At 41.7% G+C, this 23,949-nt stretch overlaps 1 protein-coding gene across 1 annotated transcript in view; it reads right to left on the bottom strand.

Moving 5' to 3' along the window:
• The window catches only part of SACM1L (SAC1 like phosphatidylinositide phosphatase), a 281,982-nt gene that overhangs the window by 133,993 nt on the left and 124,040 nt on the right, over nt 1-23,949 (bottom strand). The window contains exons 8-10 of the mRNA XM_073630675.1: nt 13,626-13,727; nt 9,201-9,286; nt 298-384 (exon numbers count right to left, since the gene is read on the bottom strand). Of these exons, the coding sequence (XP_073486776.1) occupies nt 298-384; nt 9,201-9,286; nt 13,626-13,727 (275 nt within the window). The remainder of the gene's footprint in view (nt 1-297; nt 385-9,200; nt 9,287-13,625; nt 13,728-23,949) is intronic.

The following is a 23,949-nucleotide window of genomic DNA, read 5'->3' as shown; positions in this document are numbered from 1 at the left end:
ATTACTCTGACTTTGTCACAAATTGGCTGTAGTGTATGGAGATTACACTATAAGCACCACTGGAAGCCAGGGACTAATGTAAATAGACCAAACTATGTAACTGAACTGTTGTGTAAGATGTTAACCAGAATTAATGATGTTTTATAAGGAAAACAAACTCTATAAAAATAAAAATAAATAAAAATAAACTATAAAAAATACCCCAACATTGCCTGGTACATTTAGAGAGCGCAAGATGCTATAATCATAGAAATAGACTTAGTCAAAGTGCCCAAAACAGATATAAAAAATATTTACATGATTTACAGCATTGTTGATTTGAGGCTTCGGTTTATATTTCAAGTTTGGTCTTTGTGACCAGAAAAATGGAATTGAACCTCGACTCTAAAAGAAAGCACACAAAGATGACAGTTTTAACAATTTGTTAGACAGGTCTTAAAAAAGACAGAACACATTTTTCTTTATCCGGGGACACCAAGTTGTCATAGCCTGACCTATTACCATTTCTTTACTTGTTCTTTAAAGGAGTTGTAAACCCTTGTGGTTTTTCACCTTAATGCATTCTATGCATTAAGGTGAAGAACCTCCTGTGCAGCAGCCCCCCAGAGCCCCCCTTTTTCTTACCTGAGCCCGATCGTTCCAGCGACTGGGACAAGCACAGCAGCTCCAGCCGCTGTCTCGGGTCCTCATTGGATAGATTGATAGGAGCAGGAGCCACTGGCTCCCGCTGTTGTCAATCAAATCCAGTGATACGAGAGCCAGGGAGCAGGGCCAAGACCTGCTGTCTGTATCAATGGATGCAGCAGCAGGACGCGAGAACACGCCCGCACGAGTACCCCCATGGAGATTGGCTCTCTGTGGGGGCACTCGGTGAAAAGGAGGAGCCAGGAGGGCTGCCAGGGACCCCACAAAAGGATCGGGGACACTCTCTGCAAAACCCTTGTACAGAGCAGGCAAGTATAACATGTTTGTTATTTATAAACAACAAAAAAAAACTAACCTTTACAATCACTTTAAGAGCTATCATCACAGACCCATGCCAGTGTAAATATTGGTTTGTTTAATGCAGTTATGTGCACCATTTAGAGAGAGCAAGTGCAGCTTAAGAACCAAGGAAAGAAACAGGGATCTCATTAGATCCATATTCTGCTTTTTAACTCATGCAGGCGCTGCTTTCCACCAGAAATTTGTGATCTGTTTCTTCAGTGATTACATGGTTATTCAGTTATTCCGTGGTGCTCAGTACAATAAAACAATCAAAATGTATGGTTCTCGGCACTGAAGACAAACAACAGATGTTAGGAACAGGAACACGTTTTGATTTTCCACAAGGAAAGTATGCTTATCATAATGCACATCTTGCATCCAAATGCTTTCCCTATTGTGCTTAATCATGGTCTGCAGGCAACTAAACTGTAAAAGCAATTTTTACACTGGCTTAGTGTACATGAAAGATGAGGCCAAGGTATCTGCAAAGTTGGTTAGGTACTGTTACCCTTTAAATCTTAACTCCACTTTTGTTGAGAAAATAAAACAATCCCCTCTGGGTGACCAATGTATATTGCAAAGATTTTAACAAACTTTGTTGCAGATGCCTACCTGTTTTTGCCTTGCAGGAAAAGCGGTTTGTTGTGGGCAGAGTGAATCTAAATAGGAGTGACTTTTTTCACTATTTATCGGCTGATGCATTTGCAGTGTTCTAATGAGGAAAGTTGCACGGTCTGCATCCCTTAGAAGGCACCCTTTGGGAGTATCTCACAAAAAAATTTTGTTGCAGAGAATACCCAATATGACTTGTAGCAGATTTCTGGGAAAATCATTAAAGAGATTATAAAAGTTACTGGCTTTGATTGACAGCACTCACTGGGAGACAATGGCTCCTGGTGCCCCAGCAAAGCAAGTGAGACCTGGAAGTGAGAGAAGAGCTGCAGATGTGCACTGGATTGAATAAGGGGGTGGGAGGGGGTGAATTTAGGTAAAAAAAAGGTTTAGGCTTTAGTATCCACTTTCAACCAATCGCACAAGCAAGAAACAACATTTCTGGGGGAAGTTCTGTACACCAAGTGTGTACAGAGGGCCTCCAAGTTGCCATATTGCATTGAATTTTACAGAAAATGATAGCATTGCAGATTGAAAAGGAAAGGTAATTAGTATTAACATTAAATTACAACATGGCTTTTAGCTATTGTATATGCTACTTTTTTTTATTTACCATTGTGGCATTAGGAAAGGTGAGGTGATTGATGGACGTTATGTTTCACCTCATATGCGTTCATTCTCCGAGAACTAAGGTGGAATCCGGTCCGGGTTTTACCAGCCACCTTGGCAGGGTTGGTTCTGGATCAGATTTTGCTGTCCACCAACAGGTGGTATAAACTAAGCAGGACTGGAGCAAAGGATTTCTCTTGGCATGGGACTCAGGAAGTCAAAAACCTGAGAGAGCTTCTTATGTGAATCTTGCTTTGTAAGAGAAAAGGTTTGCATTATCTTTGTTTTGTGGGTGACTGGGAGAAGCCCTTCACCTGTTGAGTTAGGAACCTGCAATGTTCTGGATGGCAATGATTTATTTTTTGTTTGCGTTTGTGTTGTTTGAATTAAATAACAGCATTAGCCAGTGCATCCCATTGGGAAATAAATTTAAAAGAGCGAACAAAAGTCCTGGATGGCTTAACTCTAATGTTAAAATGCATATAAAACTCCAAAGACATGCTGGTAGGTTAATTGGATCCTGTCTAAATTGGCCCCTAGTATGTATGAATGTGAGTTAGGGACCTTAGATTGTAAGCTCCTTGAGGGTGTAGGGACTGATGTGAATGTATTATGTATATGTAAGGCGCTGCGTAAATTGACGGCGCTATATAAGTACCTCAAATAAATAAATAAAATAAATATAAAAGCAAAGGAGAAGGCCTTCAAAAATATAAGGCTGAGGGATCAGCATTCAGACTTTACAAAAAATGCAACAAGATATGTAATGCCGCGTACACACGGTCGGACTTTTCGGCTACAAAAGTCCGACGGACGCCGCCGGACCAAATCCGGCGGACAATCCGACCGTGTGTAGTCTGCATCGGACTTCCGACGGACTTTAGACTTGAAGCCTGCTTCAAATCTTTACGTTGTAACTCTGCCGGACTGAGTTCCTGACGGAAAGCCCGCTCGTCTGTATGCTGGTCCGACGGGCAAGGGCAGGGTACTGCATCTCGCGCTCGCTACAATAGGAAAAACAAATTTTCCTATTGCGGCGAGTGTGGGGCATGCCAGGCCCTTAGGTCTGGTATGGATTTTAAGGGGAACCCCCTACGCCGAAAAAACGGCGTGGGGTCCCCCCAAAATCCATACCAGACCCAGATCCGAGCACGCAGCCCGGCTGGTCAGGAAAGGGGGTGGGGACGAGCGAGCACCCCCCCTCCTGAACTGTACCAGGCCGCATGCCCTCAACATGGGGGGGGTGCTTTGGGGGAGGGGGGCGCCCTGCGGCCCCCCACCCCAAACCACCTTGTCCCCATGTTGATGAGGACAAGGGCCTCTTCCCGACAACCCTGGCCGTTGGTTGTCGGGGTCTGCGGGCTTATCGGAATCCGGGAGCCCCCTTTAATAAAGAGGCCCCCAGATCCCGGCCCCCCACCCTATGTGAATGAGTATGGGGTATATGGTACCCCTACCCATTCACCTAGGGAAAAAGTGTCAATAAAAAAAACACACTGCACAGGTTTTTAAAGTAATTTATTAGACAGCTCCGGGGTCTTCTTCCGGCTTCAGGGGTTCTTCTCCGTGCTCTCCGGGTCTTCTGCCGGGCTCCTCCGCTATCTTCAGCTCTTTTGCAGTTCTTTTGTTAGCAGGGGCCCGGACTTCTGCCTTCTCTTCTTCCGATGTTGACACGACGCTCTCTCCGGCTGGAATGCTCTCTGAGCGCTCCGATGTGACTTATATAGGCGGTGACCCCGCCCCCTTATGCCATCACAGTCCCTGGGCATGCTAGGACTGTGACGTCATAAGAGGCGTGGTCACCGGGTGATGTTGACCACGCCCCCTTATGACATCACAGTCCCAGCATGCCCAGGGACTGTGATGGCATAAGGGGGCGGGGTCACCGCCTATATAAGTCACATCGGAGTGCTCAGAGAGCATTCCAGCTGGAGAGAGCGTCGTGTCAACATCAGAAGAAGAGAAGAAGAAGGCGGAAGACAGAAGACAGAAGGCAGAAGTCCGGGCCCCTGCTAACAAAAGAGCTGCAAAAGAGCAGAAGATAGCGGAGGAGCCCGGCAGAAGACCCGGAGAGCGCAGAGAAGAACCGGAGAGACCCCTGAAGCTGGAAGAAGACCCCGGAGCTGTCTAATAAATTACTTTAAAAACCTGTGAAGTGTGTTTTTTTTTATTGACACTTTTTCCCTAGGTGAATGGGTAGGGGTACCATGTACCCCATACTCATTCACATAGGGTGGAGGGCCGGGATCTGGGAGCCCCCTTATTAAAGGGGGCTCCCGGATTCCGATAAGCCCCCGCCCGCAGACCCCGACAACCAACGGCCAGGGTTGTCGGGAAGAGGCCCTTGTCCTAATCAAAGTTATAGCGTTTACTAAATAGGGGATAGTTTTATAGCATTTTTATTAAAAAATGGTGTGTGACGTCACTGATCTCTGCTCCCAATGACAGGGAGCAGAGATCGAGTGACACTTGTCACTAGGCAGAACGGGGAGATGCTGTTTACATCAGCATCTCCCCGTTCGTCCTCTCCGTGAGGCGATCGCGGGTATCCCCGCGGCAATCGAGTCCGCGGGACCCACGACCCGACTCACGGAGCTCCCGGCCGGCGCGGAAATCAAATGGACGTACAGGTACGTCCATTTGCCGAGCCGTGCCATTCTGCCGACGTACATCGGCGTGCGCCGGTCGGGAACCGGTTAAAAGCGCTGTGTTTTACTGGCAGTTTACAAGCTCCTCAGTGTGAAAGGGGCCTAAGTATAAACATTGTAATGATTTGTCCTTTAGATCAAAGGAATACACTTTGGTGTGTAAGGCCCCTTTCACACTGGGGCGGTGGGTGCGTCAGCGGTGAAGCGCCGCCATTTTTAGCGGGCTTTACCGTCAATTTCGCTGCGCTATTCGGCCGCTAGCAGGTCGCTTTTACCCCCCGCTAGCGGCCAGGAAAGGGTTAAAACCAGCCGAGAAAGGGTTAAAACCACCCACAAAGCGCCGCTGCAGTAGCGCTTTGCCGACGGTATAGCCGCGCCGTCCATTGATTTCAATGGGCAGGAGAGGTATACACACCGCTCCTTCACCGCTCCAAAGATGCTGCTAGCAGGACCTTTTTTTTAGCGTCCTGCCAGCGCACCGCTCCAGTGTGAAAGCCAGGAGCGGCTCTTTCTGGGCGCTTTGCAGTCGCTATTTTTAGCGCTGTAGCACCTGCAAAGCGCCCCAGTGTGAAAGGGGTCTAAATGAGGGAAGTTTAACCACTAAACCTTTTTCTGATATTTGTTGGTTTCAAGTTAAAATCATTTTTTTTGCTAGAAAATGACTTAGAACCCCCAAAAATTATATATATATATTTTTTTTTTAGTAGAGACCCTAGAGCATAAAATGGTGGTTGTTGCAATATTTTATGTCATACTGTATTTGCGCAGCAGTCGTTCAAATGCTATTTTTTGGGAAACACTTTAATGAATTAAAAAAAAAACTAACCAGTAAAGTAAGCCCAATTTTTTTGTATAATGTGAAAGATTTACGCCGCGAGAATCGTGATCTTTTTATTTTAAGCAAAAAAATTGTGATATCTTACATCGTACAAAAATTCTATCTTCTTTCTTGACTAGTGAGTGACACAGAAAGCCTGTAAAAACATTCAGAGCCTTCTAAGGGCCCTTACACTCAAAGCTGGCAGTAGATTAGGTTGAAAGGGTGGAACCTGGACCTTGTAACACCCCCTTGCTCTTATGCAAAACTAAAAAAGGGTTCTTAGCAGGCTACGATCACCAGTTCAGACACTCACCTCAGAGAGGTGGTGGCTGCAGGAAAAAAACACCTAGTGGGTAAGAGTAGAGATGGGAATGTATCTAATGTGTTCAAACAGCAGTTTCTGAAGTGCAGAGAAAACAAGATTCAGTCCCATGGAGTCAGTGGGGAACGGATGGAGGGAATTATATAGGAAATCCCATGTACAAAAGTCTTAGTCAAGAAGTGAGATGCCAACAGTCTCTGAAACAACATAGAAATAAAAGAAACCTGACCCTTGATAGTGTTGAAAACCAAACGCTGGTACAAACTCAGCTGCAGGAAGGAGAGGATATAGCGCACATAAAAACTCCTGGGGAGGAAGCCATTAGAGTCACACAAAGTGCAGTATGTCTTCTACACCCCATGAAAAACTTTGCACCAAGTAGACTTGCTAGCTTTGAGCATCATAGGAATCACTGACTCAGGGATGCCTCTGTTCCTCAGAACCATCCCTGAGTCAGTGATTCCTACGCGTTACGTCGAATGGGCTGCTACACCACCGTGACTTCTTCAGTAAGGGCTGGAGACTGCAAGGACCCCATTGAGGGAATTTGTACTGGCTGGTATCCATCTAATCAGCCGGAGGCAGCACGGAAGGAATAGGAGTTCCATGACCAGCTGATCCGTTTGTATCCCAGAGAGGGAATCTGCTTTCTGTGACCTTCTGATGAAACAGGGGTCAGAACCTGAGTTGAGCAGCTAGGATATTGAGGTGGAGGAGATCACTTGCATTTTCAACGTTTATGCACTGGTGGTGTGTTGTGCGTTTTTTGTGCATTCAGACTCTGAGGATTATATTTGTGCATTCAGTCTCCTATTTTTATTGCATTCTTTTTTTGAGTGTGTAGACTTTATCTTTATTGTTCACTATTCCCACTTAGGGAACACGTATATTTCATTATTGTGTATTTTTCACTATTCCCAGTCAGGGAACATGAATATTTGATTTGATATTTGATTTGTGCACACATATTCTTACTTAAGGATTTATTGGGAGTTATTTAGGAAGCGCAACACTGTTTTGTTATGTATATTTTATATGTGAAGTGAACGCATTTTCTGTGTGTGCAGCAGCCAGGCGGGGGGGTATTTTTTCAACTTTTCAAATTTTTTTTTCTGTTTTTTTGGTGGGATTTTTTGTTATATCACCTACTATACATATCACTATTTAGTGATTAAGGTTATTAATATTTGCGCTGATAGAAATTTGTTATATTGTATAACATAAAATTTTATACTACAACCATAAAGTTACAATCAGGAATAAGTGAAAGGCAGGACCTGCCATTGATGACAGAGCTCTAGAAAGACCTTCCAACCACTTATCAGTTGGATCTTTAAAAGACAGGTATGTCCTTTACTGGAAAAGTAAGCACATTGTTAATGTAGAACATGGTCGAATTCACTGCGAGAACAGATCACTTCTGCACAAAACTCTCACAAAATGGATACAAGGTGCTTGGGGGAGCAAACAATGGCTTACATAGTTACATAGTAGGTGAGGTTGAAAAGAGACACAAGTCCATCAAGTCCAACCTATGTGTGTGATTATATGTTAGTATTACATTGTATATCCCTGTATGTTGTGGGCGTTCAGGTGCTTATCTAATAGTTTTTTGAAACTATCGATGCCCCCCCTGCTGAGACCACCGCCTGTGGAAGAAAATTCCACATCCTTGCTGCTCTTACAGTAAAGAACCCTCTTACGTAGTTTAAACCTCTTTTCTTCTAATTTTAATGAGTGGCCACGTGTCTTTTTAAACTCCCTTCTGCGGAAAAAATGTATCCCTATTATGGGGTCACCAGTATGGTATTTGTAAATTGAAATCATATCCCCTCTCAAGAGTCTCTTCCCCAGAGAGAAAAAGTTCAGTGCTTGCAACCTTCCTTCATAACTAATGTCCTCCAGACCCTTTATTAGCTTTGTTGAACTTCTTTGTACTCGCTCCATTTCCAGTACATCCTTCCTGAGGACTGGTGCCCAGAACTGGACAGCATACTCCAGGTGCGGCCGGACCAAAGTCTTGTAAACTTCTTACAATCTACACAGAGGGATAGTTCAAAAAAGAAGTGCAAAAGGATAGTATTTGCAGCTGTAGGAATGTTAAACATCCCAAGACTGGAAACAGCACTGGTAAAAGCAACAGACTGAACGTCTAGTTTTAAAGTGGTGCGTACTGAATTAATAAGAGCCTAGTAATAGCAGGAGCAAGCTATTGGTCAAGGACTTGGCGACTCAGAATCAGGCACGAAAAGTCAGCAAATCCTTCACCTCCTTGGCAGATTACCAGTATGGGAAACTGCTAGTTTAAACCAACTGTTTATTGCTATACATACACTATTGTATCCTATAATTGACTTTTTTTTGTGAATACCCTGCATGTATCACTGTATCTTCTACCTGACATAATTTGAAAATATTCTGTGTGCACACAAAATGCTTACTTTATACGTTGTAAGAAATCAATTTTTCATTGTTATCTTTTGCATGCCTTTAAATAAAAAAAAAATTAAATCAGGCAGCCTCTGCAGCTAACAGCTCAGAAGCCACTAAGGGAGTGGGCAAATCAGATATAAAATCCTCTGGGGAGGGCATGGGAACATTCTTGCGGCCTCTGTGATTAGAGTCAACAAATAACTGGGGGGTTTGGGTCATAATGTATAGACTAATTGTAGAACTCAAAAGGGCAGAGCGTCCAGCAACACTTGATGGAGTTAAAGAGGACTCTGAGGGTGGAATAGACACAAAGAGCAGAGGGCAACATGACTCCAGGATGTAGATATCAGGACCTTCAGTACATGCACTGCAAACAGCTCCTGAGCCATTAGTGGAAAGTGAGCTGGGGTCACCTGTTACAGTGGGACTTTCCCCTTCATGTTTAGCATTAGACATGTTGTGACTGAATGGCAATAAGACAACATATCGGCTCAGGGTAACAGGCAAGGCCTCAAGTACCCACCAAACCCTGACAGCTGGTAGCAGGTGGGGGTCGGATAGCTAGAGGTGATCAAAGTCCCCTTCATAAACCTCTTGGCAGTCTGAAAATGATTAGTGCTTTCTATCTTGCCATTCTCCTGTTTATGTTGCTTCTGCACTCCCTTCTAATAGATTATTCTTTTACAATGGCTTGATATAAGCTATAAAATGCATGTCCTATTACAAAATACCTGTGTGCAGAAAACATGCATATTAAATAAAAACTTACTTGAACAAATGAAGCTTTTCCTCCATTGAAATGCACAATTTGTTCAGTTTCAACAAAATTTGCAGCATGACCTTCTGAGTCAATGCCTAAATGATTGAAATAAAAAAAAAAAATCAAAAATCCAAACATATCCAAATGGCAAAAAACAAACAAAAAAAAAATTTATATTTTATATATATATATATATATATATATATATATATATATATATATATACACACACACACACACACACACACACACACACACACACACACACACACACACACACACACACACACACACACACACACACACACACACCCACACCCACCCACAGTTGGGTCCATATATATTTGGACACAGGCACAAATTCCATACTTTTGGCTCTGTATGCCACCAGAATAAAATTTAAAAGGAAACGATCCAAATGAATCTGAAGTGCAGACTTTACGCTTTAATTCAAGGGGTTGAACATAAATATCAAGTACAAATTTTAGGAACTGCAACCATTTTTATACACAGCCCCCCCCATTTCATGGGCTCAAATGTAATTGGACAAATTAAGAAATCATGAATAAAATGTTCATTTTTAATATTTTGTTGAGAATCCTTTACTGGCAAAAACTGCCTAAGTCTGGAACCCATGGACATAACCAAAGACTGGGTTTCCTCCTTTTTGATGCTTTGCCAGGCTCTAACTGCAGCTGTCTTCAGTGGTTTGTTTGTGGGCCTTTCTGTCTTTAGCAAGTGAAACGCATGCTCAATTGGGTTGAGATCAGGTGATTGACTTGGCCGTTACAGAATGTTCCACATCTTTTCCTTCAAAAGCTCCTGGGTTGCTTTTGCAGTGTGTTTTGGATCATTTTCCATCTGTACTGTGAAGTGCCGTCCAATCAACTTTGCTGCATTTGGCTTAACCACTTCCGGACTGCCGCAGGCCAATATACGTCCTAACTTTGAAGAGGGATATCTTTGTTATGGCAGCACCTAGCTGCCATAACCCCTGGAATCATCTTCTTCAGCGGGAGGTCCGGTTTCCGATAATAGTGCTCCCTGCGGCGGATTTACCACAAGATCACTTTTATCTCCGGTCTCCTCCGCCACTTACCGGAGCCATCGGTAGCGGCGGAGCCGATCGGATCCTTCTCCTTCCCGTCTCCATACCATTGCAGGGCGGAAGCGAAGTCAAAACGGCCCTTTTGCTCATAACTCTTAAAGGGCCATTTTTTTTTTTAAATGACATTTTTTTTTTTAATTGCATTTTAGTGTAAATATGAGATCTGAGGTCTTTTTGACCCCAGATCTCATATTTAAGAGGTCCTATCATGCTTTTTTTATATTACAAGGGATGTTTACATCCCTTGTAATAGGAATAAAAGTGCCAACTTTTTTTTTAAAAAAAAGAACAGTGTAAAAATAAAAAATAAAAGGTAAAATAAATAAGAAAAAAAAATTTTTTAAACGCCCTCCCATCCCGCTGAGCTCGCGTGCAGAAATGAATGCATACGTGAGTAGCGCCCGCATGTGAAAACAGTGTTCAAACCACACATGTGAGTTATTGCTGCGATCGGTAAAGCAAGAGCAGTATTTCTAGCCCTAGACCAACTCAAAACATGCAACCTGTAGAATTTTTTTAAATGTCACCTATGGAGATTTTTAAGGGTAAAAGTTTGTCGCCATTCCATGAGCGGGCGCAATTTTGAAGCGTGACATGTTGGGTATCAAGTTACTCGGCTTAACATTATCTTTCACAATATAAAAAAAAAATTGGGCTAAATTTACTGTCTTATTTTTTAATTCAAAAAAGTGTACTTTTTCCAAAAAAAAGTGCGCTTGTAAGACCGCTGCACAAATACGGTGTGACATAGAGTATTGCAACGACCAACATTTTATTCTCTAGGGTGTTAGAAAAAAAAATGTATAACGTTTGGGGGTTCTAAGTAATTTTCTAGCAAAAAAAAAAAAATGTTTTTAACTTGTAAACAACAAATCTCAGAAAGGGGCTTGGTCCTTAAGTGGATAATCTGGGCTGACAGTATAATCTCTAAACACTGCAGAATTCATCTGGCTGATTCTGTCCTCTGTCACATCATCAATAAACACCAATGACCCAGTGCCACTGGAAGCCATGCATGCCCATGCCATCACACTGCCTCGACCATGTTTTACAGAGGACGTTGTGTGCTTTGGATCATGAGTTGTTTCAAGCCCTCTCCACACTTTTTTCTTACCGTCATTCTGGTACAGATTAACCTTAGTTTCATCTGTCCAAAGAATGCTTTTGCAGAACTGGTCTGGCTTTTTTTAGATGTTTTTTGGCAAAATCTAATCTGGCTTTTCTATTCTTCAGGCTTATGAATGGTTTGCACCCTGTGGTGAACCCTCTGTATTTGCTTGCGTGAAGTCTTCTCTTGATTGTAGACTTTGACAATGATACGCCCACCTCCTGGAGAGTGTCCTTCACTTGTCTGCATGTTGTGAATGGGTTTTCTACCATATAGAGGATCCTGCGATCATCCGCCACTGTTGTCCTCTGTGGACATCCAGGCCTTTTTATGTTGCTGAGCTCACCAGAGCGTTCCTCTTTCCTCAGAATGTACCAAACTGTTGATTTGCCCACTCCTAATGTTGCTGCTATCTCTCTGATGGATTTTTGAAGCCCTACAATGGCCTGTTTCACTTGCATGGACAGCTCTTTTGAATGCATGATTTAGGTTCACAGCAAAAGATTCCAAATGCAAAAACCACACTTAGAATCAACTCCAGACCTTTTACCTGCTTAATTGATGAAGAAATGATGAAGGAGTAGCCCACACCTGTCCTGACACACACACACACACACATTATATATATATATATATATATATATATATATATATATACACATACACACATATATACATACACACACACACACACAGTTGTGCTCATAAGTTTACATACCTTGGCAGAATTTATGAGGAATGGCCAGCTTTACCATCTGAGAAGATAAAATGCCTCATCCACAAATAGAACAAAAGACTTCAAGCTGTCGTTGATGTTAAATGGGGCAATACACGGTATTAAGAATTGGGGTATGTAAACTTTTGGTCAGGGTCATTTGGGTAGTTTCTGTTGTGATTATGATTTAAAGAAGTAAACACAGTTGCTTGATAATAAATGTCTTCAGCCAAACAGTAACCATGAGTGAAAGAAATGTTTTTGTGTTATCATTCATATTCTCTGAAAAATGGCCAAGAAATCATAAACTCTGCCAGGGTATGTAAACTTTGAGCACAACTGTATATATAAATAAAATGTAAATATATCAATTATTCCCCTCTTCTACAGAGCAGGAGGCCTGACACACATTATGGATAAAGTAGTAAATATAAATATATTCCCATGGGCAATAGGTTTACAAGGCTTACATCCAAAGTTAAAATAGCTATAAAAATAATAAGAAAAGAGCATTTAAAAATATAAAAATGAAGGAAGACCGTCATAACTTAAAAGTTACAAAGAATATAACAGAATGTGTAAAAAAGGAAATAAAGGTCACAAACATTTAAAACAAAAGGACAGATTGCAAAAGAGGGTAGGACAAACCCCCAAAAATTCTTCAAATACATTAACAGTAAAAAAGTTAGATCTGGCTTTGTAGGCACTTTACAATATAATTCTGAGTTGGTGACTGGGGATAAAGAAAGGCAAAATGTAATGAAAACCTTTTTCAGCTCTGTGTATACACAGGAAAATGGGGGAGCAAATGTTGTTAAAGGGGATAGTATTGACATAGCCCAAAATGATCCACAATGGCTCAAAATTGACCAGGTAACATTTAGACACAATAAAAAGGTGAAAGCATCTGGACCAGATGGCTTACACCCAAGGCTCTTCAAAGAGTTGAGCTCCGTTATATCTAAGCCATTGTTTCAAGATTTAGAGACTATCTTGTCCACAAAGCTGGCCAGGGGGAACGACACACAAAGGTGGCTCCATTGGTCCCTCTGTATAGGAACGGAGCCACCCAAAGTCTGGAGCCAGAGATGGGGGGATTTCTACAAAGTACTGGAAATCAGGCACGACAAGTAAAGAAAAGCAAACCAGAAAACAAGGTAAGTGCTGAGGTCTTTATCACTGTGTTTTTTAAATTTCAATTAGGGTGTAATGTTACGTTAACTATTGCAAAATGCAGATTTTTACCTTACACCACAGGAAGTAATTTCACAAGTTTCAAAAAACAAAAAGAAATATCACCTGAAAAAACCTAGACCTAAAACAAAATATAAAAATGTTACAAATGTCCTTTTGGTGCAGGGACTAAAGTACTGCAAGTTAAAACACTAATTCAATTTTCTACAGTGCACAAGTATCACATATGTTAAATACATACTAACGCTTTCATTCAGTTATTATGCCTCTTGTTTTTACAATTTTCAAAGAAAAAAAAAATTACTATACCTCTAACATAGTATCGTACACCAGCTCGAAAACAGCTTCTCCTTGAGATAATAATCCAGTCAAAGTATTTTCCATTAATAGAACAGGAATGTATTGCTATAACTAAAGAGATGTTAAGGAAGGCAAAATCACAATTTTCTGTGGATGATCAGGCCTTAAAAGAACTAGAACATCAAAAAACAGATCTGTAGAAAAATAAATGTTTAATCCTGTATATGTGACATACAATGAGGCTGTTCGGAACCGGCTCCTGACAGCCCATTTTGAGATTTTTAAATTTCAAGATAAAATTCTAAATGTGTGATATGGGGTACATATGCTACATGAGTATTTTCACATGGGGCAAAGGTCATCCTATATAAACCAGATGGATCACTTTGTGGAAGCCAGCAAAGCAATTAGGTCACAGGTGCTAGAATAAGAAACGCCTGGTGCCAACTGAGGATGAGTGAACTTGGCTGGGTTCTGCTCCTTATTAAAGAATTAAGGTGCTTGTAGATTGCACCCAGTCAGCAAGAGGTCATACTGTGCACAGACTGGGTCTAAGAAGGTATGTCATTGCATATAGCAGCATTTGAAACAGAATAGCAAGAATACAAATTTATAAAGCCTATATACTCTCTGCTGCATCTGTTGTGAAGTTTTCCCTATGCCTATGTAGGCACAAGATTTTTGTCTGCACTCAGTGTGTACAGGGCCACATTAAAGATTCTGTGATCTGCTAGCAAAAATGCAGTTTCTGAAGAAACGGAAAATCAGATTACAGTTTATAGTATTAAAGTACTGTATACCTAAGGCCCCTTTCACACAGACGGACAGATTGGGTCCACCTGTCAGTTTTTAGGTGGACCCAATCAGGCCATCCATTGCCCTCTATGGAGCTGCCGTTGACACTTGCCAACATCCAATTCGATCTTGTCCACTAAAACAGACAGATGGGAATCCATTTCCAATCTGTCTAGCGGATCGGATCAGATCGGATGGCCGTCGCGTGACAATAGTCAGCTATGCAACACTGTAGCCAAACTAATTTTATATCATAGTTTGAGACAGATAGTTTTTCCTTTCAAATTTCAATATTTTTATTGTTTTTATGAGAGCAAGATTATACATGAGAGTGAATACATATATATCCTCCAGGAAGCCTGGGACCGCGGTAAGCAGTTGGGATGGTTTTCTGCAAAGGAGATGGAGAAACATCTGTCTCCTCTGTGATGAATGAAGCTGGAAGCACATGGATTTCGTCACTTCTGGTTTCAGAGCCGTCATTCCCAGCTATTACAGCCAGGGAAGCAACTGATCAAATATAGTCTGTGTTTGATCAATTGCTCTGAAGGGCTGGGAAGACATGAGGAGTCTAATAGACCCCTCATGTCTTCATAAAGAGTAACTGTCACCTGCCCAAAGCCATCATAAGGGAATTTGTCACCCTTGTGATAGAAATAAAGTTAAATGAAAAAAAATTAAAGTGTAAAAAAAAGATAAATGGAAATAACATTTAAATTAAAAGCACCTCTGTACCCTGTGCATATACAAATGCAAAAGAAGCGCGTAGGTCCGGCACACATATGTAAAAAATTATTTCACCACACATGAAGTATTCCTGCAAACGCCAGAGTAAGAGCAACAATTCTAGGGCCGTAGTTAATGTATAACCTATAAATACTTTTAAAGCATCATCTACGGACAGTTTTAGGTACCCATTTCACAGGAGTGCGCAATTAAAAAGTTTGATATCTATTTAATCAAAGCAACATCCTCTTTTATATGAAACAGTGAGGAACAGCCAAACTCTGCTACAAAGATGATGTTGTGGAAGATCGTTTCATGTCACAGGTCATACACCATAGCAAGACTGAGCACAGCAACAAGGCACAACTTAGCTATACTGCATCAGCAAGTCCCAGGCACCGATTTCAAAGCAGACTGGGGTTTCAGGATGTACCGTTTAAAGTCCTTTGAAGAAGCACAAGGAAATAGTCAACACAGAGGACTGTAGACGCAGTGGTCAGCCAAGGAAACCTAATGCAGCAGATGAGACACATTATTCTTACTTCCTTTCGGCATCGGAATTTGTCCAGCAGTGCCATCAGCACACAACTGGTGTAAACATATGGGACCCCGGTACGCCCATCTACTACCCGGAGAAGTCTGGCCAGAAGTCTTTATGGAATAATTGCAGCCAAAAAGCTATACCTCAGATGTGGAAACATGGCTAACCAACTCAACTATTCATGAAAACATAGGGGCTAGGGTGCAGAAAGATAGCAGGTGCTATGGACTTAGGAGTCAAAATTTGAAAAATGTGACTGTAGCACGAGGCTGTTTGTTTACTGAAGAGCTAGAGAGAGGTACAATAATGAGTGTCTGCAGGCAACAGTGAAGCATGGTGGAGGTTCCTTGCAAGTTTTAGGCTGCATTTCTGCAAATAGAGTTGGAGATTTGGTCAGGATCAAGTGTCCTCAATGCTGAGAAATACAGGCAGATACTTATCTATCATGCCATACCATCAGGGAGGCATATGATTGGACCCAAATTTTTTCTGCAGCAGGATAATAATCCCAAACATACAGCCAATGTAATTAAGAACTATCTTCAGTGTAAAGAAGAACAAGGGGTGCTAGAACTTATGGTTTGGCCCACACAGAGCCCTGATCTTAAAATGGAGTCTGTATGGGATTACACGAAGAGAGAAGGAATTGAGGCAGCCTACATCCACAGAAGATCTGTGGTTAGTTCTCCAAGATGTTTTTTTTTTTTTTAATTCTTAAAAAGGAAGGTGAATGTGACCCTAGGGTCAAACAGCCATAAAGAAGAACTAGAAAAGACAGTATAATTAGAGAAGAAATGGGAGGTGGGGGAGGAGGAATGGAAGAGGAAGAAGAAGGGAGAGAGAGGGGAGAGAAGGGGGGAGGGGAAAAAAAATTATAATTTAAGTTAGGTAAGTGGGGACAGGGGGGAAGGGGAAGGAATCTTCTTCCAGTCCCTCCATCAATGTCCGGGTACTTATCTCGGGTATCTCCATTCCCAGCATAATTAGATCATCAACCCTGCATGCTCCTCCAAATAGATAAACTCGTGCCAATAGAACCACTTCTTAAGGAACTGCTCTCGGAGTCCCCTCTCTGTGGCCACTAGATCCTCCATTTTGTTAATTTCGGCTACTTTTTTCAACTAGACAGCCACCCCCGGAGGCTTCGTCCGCTTCCAAAACAGGGAAATGCAGCTTTTCACCGCTGTGACCAAGAGGAGGTAGGATGGATTTCTTATAGACCTTACTCTGGATTTCATGATGGTGTAAGAGGAAGAACGCGGGGGTCCTGGGCAGTTGCCGATCCGTAAACTTCTGGATAATGCGGTGGACCTCTGTCCAAAAGGGGGTCAAGGAGCCACAGGACTAGAAAACATGGAGGAGGGAACCTGTTTCCTCTCCACATCTCCAACATAAGTCCAAACTCTGAGGGAACATATGACGTATCCTGACTGGGCTGTAAAACCACAGAGTCAGGACCTTAAACCCTGTCTCCTGGTGACTAGCGCACACGGAGGTCTTACATGTGAAGAGAAATAATCTCTCCACTTGCCTCTCAGTTAGCTGAAGTCCCAAATCTCGCTCCCACTGAGAGATATAGGAGGGTCTGGACCCCTTGGGAGGGTGCTATGATCAGTTGGTATGCTAACGACACCGTATGGCACACTGGCTCTTGTTCCGAACATAATTGCTCAAAGGTAGTCAAGTTTCTTCCAAAGGGTGCCGGGGAGGGCTGTGATTCTATAAAGTGGGCTAGCTGGAGCTTTTGCCAGAAGGACAGACCCCCCAAGAGGGGGTCTTCCATGACGTTTTCTCTGGACATCCACTTACCTTTGCTGATGAAGTGGCGGAGCTGAGATCTTCTGATCTCTTTCAGGTCCTGAAATCTGGGATCGCTGAGTCCCGGGCTGAAAGCCGGATTTCCAACTACAGGGGTGAGCAGTGAGGGGGGGTGGGCGCACTCAGGTCCTGAAATCTGTGATCGCTGAGTTTCGGGCTGAAAGCCGAATTTCCAACTACAGGGGTGAGCAGTGAGGGGGTGGGCGCATCCAAGATGTTTTTAACAACCTATCTGCCAAGTTCCTTCAAAAATTGTGTGCAAAAACCTAAAAGAAATTATGCCATTTTGAAGGCAAAAATGGTGGTCAGACCAAATATGGATTTCTCTTCTGTTCATTTACTTTCCATTTTATTAATTAAAATAAGCTATTAAAGTAGTTCTATAAGGGTGAAGGTTTTTTACCTTCATGCATACATGCATGAAGATACAAAACCTTCAGTGTGCAGCGCCCCCCTCCAAATCCTTACCTGAGCTCACTTTCCTTCGATCCAGCGATGTTCACGATAGCCTCGGCTGTCCCGGGACTCTCCCTCCTCATTGGCTGAGACAGCAGCGGGAGCCCATTGGCTCCCGCTGCTGTCAATCAGAGCCAGTGAAGAGTGTGGTGCAGGGCCAAGCCACAGCTCTATGTATCTTATGGACACAGAGCAGTGACTCGGGAGCAAGCACGCAACAGTGCCCCCCGAGCAAGCAGCTTTCTCTGGGAGCACTGCTCGAGGGGGAGGAGCCAGGAGCGCTGACAGGGGGGCGAAAAGAAGAGAATTGGGGCTGTTCTGTGATAAACCTCTGCACAGAGCAGGTAAGAATAACTTATTTAAAAAAAAAAAAAAGGAAAAAAACAAAGCTTTAATACCACTTTAACACTTCTATTTCTTTTCTTTTTTTTCCATTTAAATTTTATAAAATTTCACATAACAAAATAGAAAATACTTTGTTCAAAATTCTCATTAATAAAAACATAGTTTTCCCCTATCCCCCCTCCCACATTCCTTAAACATGTGTTATAGTCTTCCTTCATTTATTCCCTCTCTCTTTTTTTAGATTCACATTATCTCACAGTATTTCATTGTATCCTTAAACTCTTTCCATCCTTTCCAAGTATTTGAAATGTTTTCTATTCGATCTTCTCCATAATGACACAATTCTTCCATGTTATATATAAATTATACTCTTTGAACCCATTCTCTTAGAGTTGGACTTTCCAACCCTCGCCAATGTTTTGGGATCAGGTGTTTTGCTGCATTTATTAAATTGTGGTATTATCATTCTCTTATATTGTTTTATTGCAGGTTTGGAATTATGTAATAAATAGGTTTCTGGATTTTTAGGCATATCTACTCCAGTAATTTCTTGGATCTGTTGTATCGCTTCTTGCCAAAATTTCTGTATTTTCAAACACTCCCGCCATATATGTCTCATTGTTCATCTTTTCCCACACCCTCTCCAGCAAAGCGTTGTTTTCTCCTTTTGATATTTTTGTGCTTTGATAGGTGTTATATACCATCTTGACAGACATTTATAATTTGTTTCCATCGTGTTTATGTCTATTGCTGTTCCTAATTTCAACATTTTCTCTTTCACTCCAAGTTGCACCAAGTTCTGCTTCCCACCTATTCAAGAAAGGCGGTACCAATGGTTCCGACATTAGAGTAAAAATCTTATAAAACCTGGGAGATTCCATGCCTTGGTGCTTCCTGTAAGTTGAGCAATCTTTCAAATGGTAATAAACTTTCTCCCGATCTTATTGGATGCGGCAGAGTCTTTATAAAATGTCTTAACTGATGGTATATTAGTTCATCTATCACTAGTAACTCCTTTTTGTGTCTTAATTCCTAGGTTGTGTATACCTCTCCCTCTTTCATAATATACTTTTAAGCGGAAGTAAACCCATCCATAAAACAGTATCATTTCCGAGATGTGCTGGAAATGTGACATTCCCATTGGTTGTGCTCTCAACCAAACTGTCAAACCATCCAATGACTGGTTTCATAACTGATTACATGTGCAGCATCATGGCAGTTGTAGATTAAACACAGAGGTAAAGATGGCAGCTTCCTTGGCTGAAAACGATGGGGGGGGGGGTTTACTTACACTTTAATCGTGCATTTTTATAATTTATCCATACTCCAAATAGTGTCCCTGGAAAAAAATAGTTTGTCCCTGTAAGTGGTATTAGTGGTGAATTATATTGCCATTTCATTTGTGTATTAAATCCCATACCTTAAATACGTTCATTGTTAATTCACTTGTGTTCTTCAAAAAAATTACGATACTGTTGTGGTACCCATATCCCTCTATTCAACTGTGTATTACTTAATGTGTTTTCAATTTTAACCCAACTTTTCTCATGTGAGTTAAATATTCAATCTATAATTTGTGATAACAAAACTGCATTGTAATATCTTTTAAAATCTGGTAAAGCTAATCCTTTGTGTATTTTAGCTTTCTTTAGTACTGCAAATTTTATATCATTGTTTTTTTGTGCTGCCATATGAACTTAAAGCGGAGTTCAGCCGACAGGAAAAAAATTAAAAGTCAGCAACTGTAGCTGCTGACTTTAAATATAAGGACACTTACCTGTCCAGGGAGCCCGCTATGTCGGCACCTGAAGCTGATCTTCGGAGTCATGCTGCACTTTCTGATTGGTCCCAGCTGTCTACTGGGATCTGGCTCCTTGTTCCCCCTTTCTTGTGTCAGTGTCACGGTCAATTCCCAAGTCATCTTGATTGATTTGAGGTTTCTCCGAGTGCCTCATATGCTTTTCTTCATTCTTTCCTGACACTTTTTTCTTACTAGCTTCTTGCTGTCGCTCTGTTACCGGGCTTCCAGGACTTCCTTCTTGCGTCATATATTTTTAATTGTGCCATTAATTTAATCCCCGGGTCCACTTCTTGCAGAACAACCCACCAACTCTTAATTCCTGAGGTGTGTGTGTGTGTGTGTGTGTGTATATATGTATATGTGTATATGTATATATATATATATATATATATATATATATATATATATATATACATATACACACACACACACACACACACACACACACACACACACATACGCTCGTAATTTATGATTTCTTTGCTATTTTTCAGAGAATATGAATGATAACACAAAAACCTTTCTTTCACTCATGGCTCGTGTTTGGCTGAAGCCATTTATTATAAATCAACTGTGTTTACTCTTTTTAAATCATAATCACAACAGAAACTACCCAAATGACCCTGATCAAAAGTTTACATACCCCAGTTCTTAATACTGTGTATTGCCTCTTTAACATCAATGACAGCTTGAAGTTTTTGTGGTATTTGTGGATGAGGCTATTTATCTTCTCAGATGGTAAAGCTGCCCATTCCACTTGGCAAAAAGCCTCCAGTTACTGTAAATTCTTGGGCTGTCTTGCATGAACTGCATGTTTGAGATCTCCCCAGAGTGGCTCAATGATATTGAGGTCTGGATCCTGAGATGGCCACTCCAGAACCTTCAGTTTATTCTGCTCTAGCCAACGACAGGTCGACCTGGCCTTGTGTTTTGGATCATTGTCATGTTAGTATGTCCCACGCGTAGCTTCCTGGCTGATGAATGCAAATGTTCCTCTAGTACTTTTTTGATAACATACTGCATTCATCTTGCCATTTATTTCGACCAAATTTCCTGTGCCTTTGTAGCTCACACATTCTCAAAACATGCATCCCGAACAATTTTCCTGGCAGTTGTGGGTGAAATTTTAGTTGGTCTACCGGACTGTGGTTTGGTTTGAACAGAACCCCTCATTTTCCACTTCTTGATTAGAGTTTGAACACTGCTGATTTGCATTCTCAGTTCCTTGGATATCTTTTTAAATCCCTTTCCTGTTTTATACAGTTCAACTACCTTTTCCCGCAGATCCTTTGACAATTTTTTTGCTTTTCCAATGACTTAGAATCCAGAAACGTCAGTGCAGCACTGGATGAAAGATGCAAGGGTCTGTCAGAAGTCCAGAAACGCATTGACCTTTTATACACACACACACTAATCACAAGCAAACAGATCACAGTTGAGGATGGTTACCTTTAATAGCCATTCAAACTCCTTTGTGTCAACTTGCGAGCATGTTATCAGGCCAAAATCACCAGGGTATGTAAACTTATGATCAGGGTCATTTGGATAGTTTCTGCTGTCATTATGATTTAAAAAGAGTAAACACAGTTGACTGATAATAAATGGCTTCAGCCAAACACCAAGCATGAGTGAAACAAAAGTTGTTGTGTTATCATTCATATTCTCTGAAAAATGGCCAAGAAATCATAAATTCTGCCAGGGTATGTAAACCTATGAGCACAATATATATATATATATATATATATTATACATATAGTAATATATACTAGTAATATGCACTTTTACTGTGCTAATGACTTTGGCTGGGAAGAGCTTAACATCTAGGGTGACCAGGGGGTTAAATGCGTGCCTAACAATGTTTACTGTGTGTGTTTTACTAAGCAATGTGCCAGTTTTGAAAAAAATAAAAGGCACATCACTGCTGACAGTAGAGAGCCCTGTGTAAATAAACAACTCTTCTGTCATTTGCTCAGCTGATCGGTGGGTTCTATTCCAATCACTGACCTGAGTTCTGCAATTTTCCTCTGTAGACACAGAGCTGAAGAGAATATATGCAGTATATACAGAGGTCCCTTGGCGTGGGCACTGTGGCTTACGCATATATTTGCAAATATATGCAAACAAAACCCTCTGTTTTAACGTAAACTGTTAGACAGGGCCAATTTGGTTGTTTTGCAGGCTGGTAAGTGTGCTGGGAAATCCTTTGTGATGTGCATTGCCCTTCCATGTGCACCTTGCTGCAAAGGCCAGCTATAGGTTGGGGTAGTTGCCATTTTTTTTGTAAAGAATTCAAAGCAGACTGGGGTCTCAAAATGTATTCTTCAAGCTCTTTTGAAGAAGCACAAAGAATCAGGCAATGTTGAGGACCTTAGACGCAGTGGTTGGCCAAAGAGACTTCATGCAGCAGGTGAAAGACAAGTCATGTTTACTTCCCTTCGACATTGGAAGATTGCCAGCAGTGCCATCAGCACAGAACTGGTGAAAACCAGTGGGACCCATGGACACCCATCTACTGTCTGGAGAAGTCTGGTCAGAAGTGGTATTCATAGAAGAATTGCAGCCAAAAAGCCATACCTCCAAAGTGGTAACAAGGCTAAGTGACTCAACTATGCACGAAAACATAGGAACTGGAGTGCAGAAAAAATGTCAGCAGGTGCTATGGACTGATGAGTCAAAATTGTAAATATTTGGCTACAGGAGGCAGTTTGTTTGCGGAAGGGCTGCAGAGTGGTACAATGAGTGTCTGCAGGCAACAGTGAAGCATGGTGGAGGTTCCTTGCAAGTTTGGAGCTGCATTTCTGCAAATGGAGTTGGAGATTTGTTCAGGATCAATTGTGTCCTCAATGCTTAAAAATACAGACAGAATATTATCCATCATGCCATACAATCAGGGAGACGTGTGATTGGCCCTAAATTTATTGTGCAGCAGGACAACGACCCCAAACATACAGCCAATGTCATTAACAGTTTCCCGACCGCCTCACGCAGATATACTGCGGCAGAAGGGCATGTACAGGCAGATTAACGTACCTGTACGTTGCCCTTTAAGAGGCGGCTTGCGGGTGCCCGCCGGGAGCTCTGTGAGCATGATCGCGGGTCCCGCAGACTCGATGACTGCAGGAATACCCGTGATCGTCTCACGGTGAGGAAGAAAGGGGAAATGCTAATATAAACAAGCATTTCCCCATTCTGCCTAATGACACTGATCACCGCTCCCTGTAATCTGGAGCGGTGATCAGTGTCATGTCAGACACAGCCCCCCCCCTCCAGTTAGAATCACTCCCTAGGACACACTTAACCCCTACAGCACCACCTAGTGGTTAACCCCTTCACTGCCAGTCACATTTACACAGCAATCAATGCATTTTTAATCGCACTGATCGCTGTATAAATGTGAATGGTCCCAAAATAGCGCCAAAAGTGTCCGATCTGTCCGCCATAATGTCACAGTCACGATAAAAATCGCTGATCGCCGTCATTACAAGTAAAAAAATAAAATTATTAATAAAAATGCCATAAAATTATCCCCTATTTTGTAGATGCTATAACTTTTGCACAAACTAATCAAATGCTTATTGCGATTTTTTTTTACAAAAAATATGTAGAAGAATATGTATCAGCCTAAACTGAGGAAAAAAAAATGTGTTTTTTTTATATATTTTTTGTGGATATTTATTATAGCAAAAAGTAAAAAATATAGCTTTTTTTTTTCAAAATTGACGCTATTTGTTTATAGCGCAAAAAATAAAAACCGCAGAGGTGATCACATACCACCAAAACAAAGCTCTATTTGTGGGGGAAAAAAAGGACGTCAATTTAGTTTGGGAGCCACGTCGCACGACCGCGCAATT

This window comes from Aquarana catesbeiana, linkage group LG05 (genome assembly GCF_042186555.1).
Source record: "Aquarana catesbeiana isolate 2022-GZ linkage group LG05, ASM4218655v1, whole genome shotgun sequence".
Lineage (NCBI taxonomy): Eukaryota > Metazoa > Chordata > Amphibia > Anura > Ranidae > Aquarana > Aquarana catesbeiana.
This window is presented reverse-complemented; position numbering and strand designations above follow the sequence as displayed.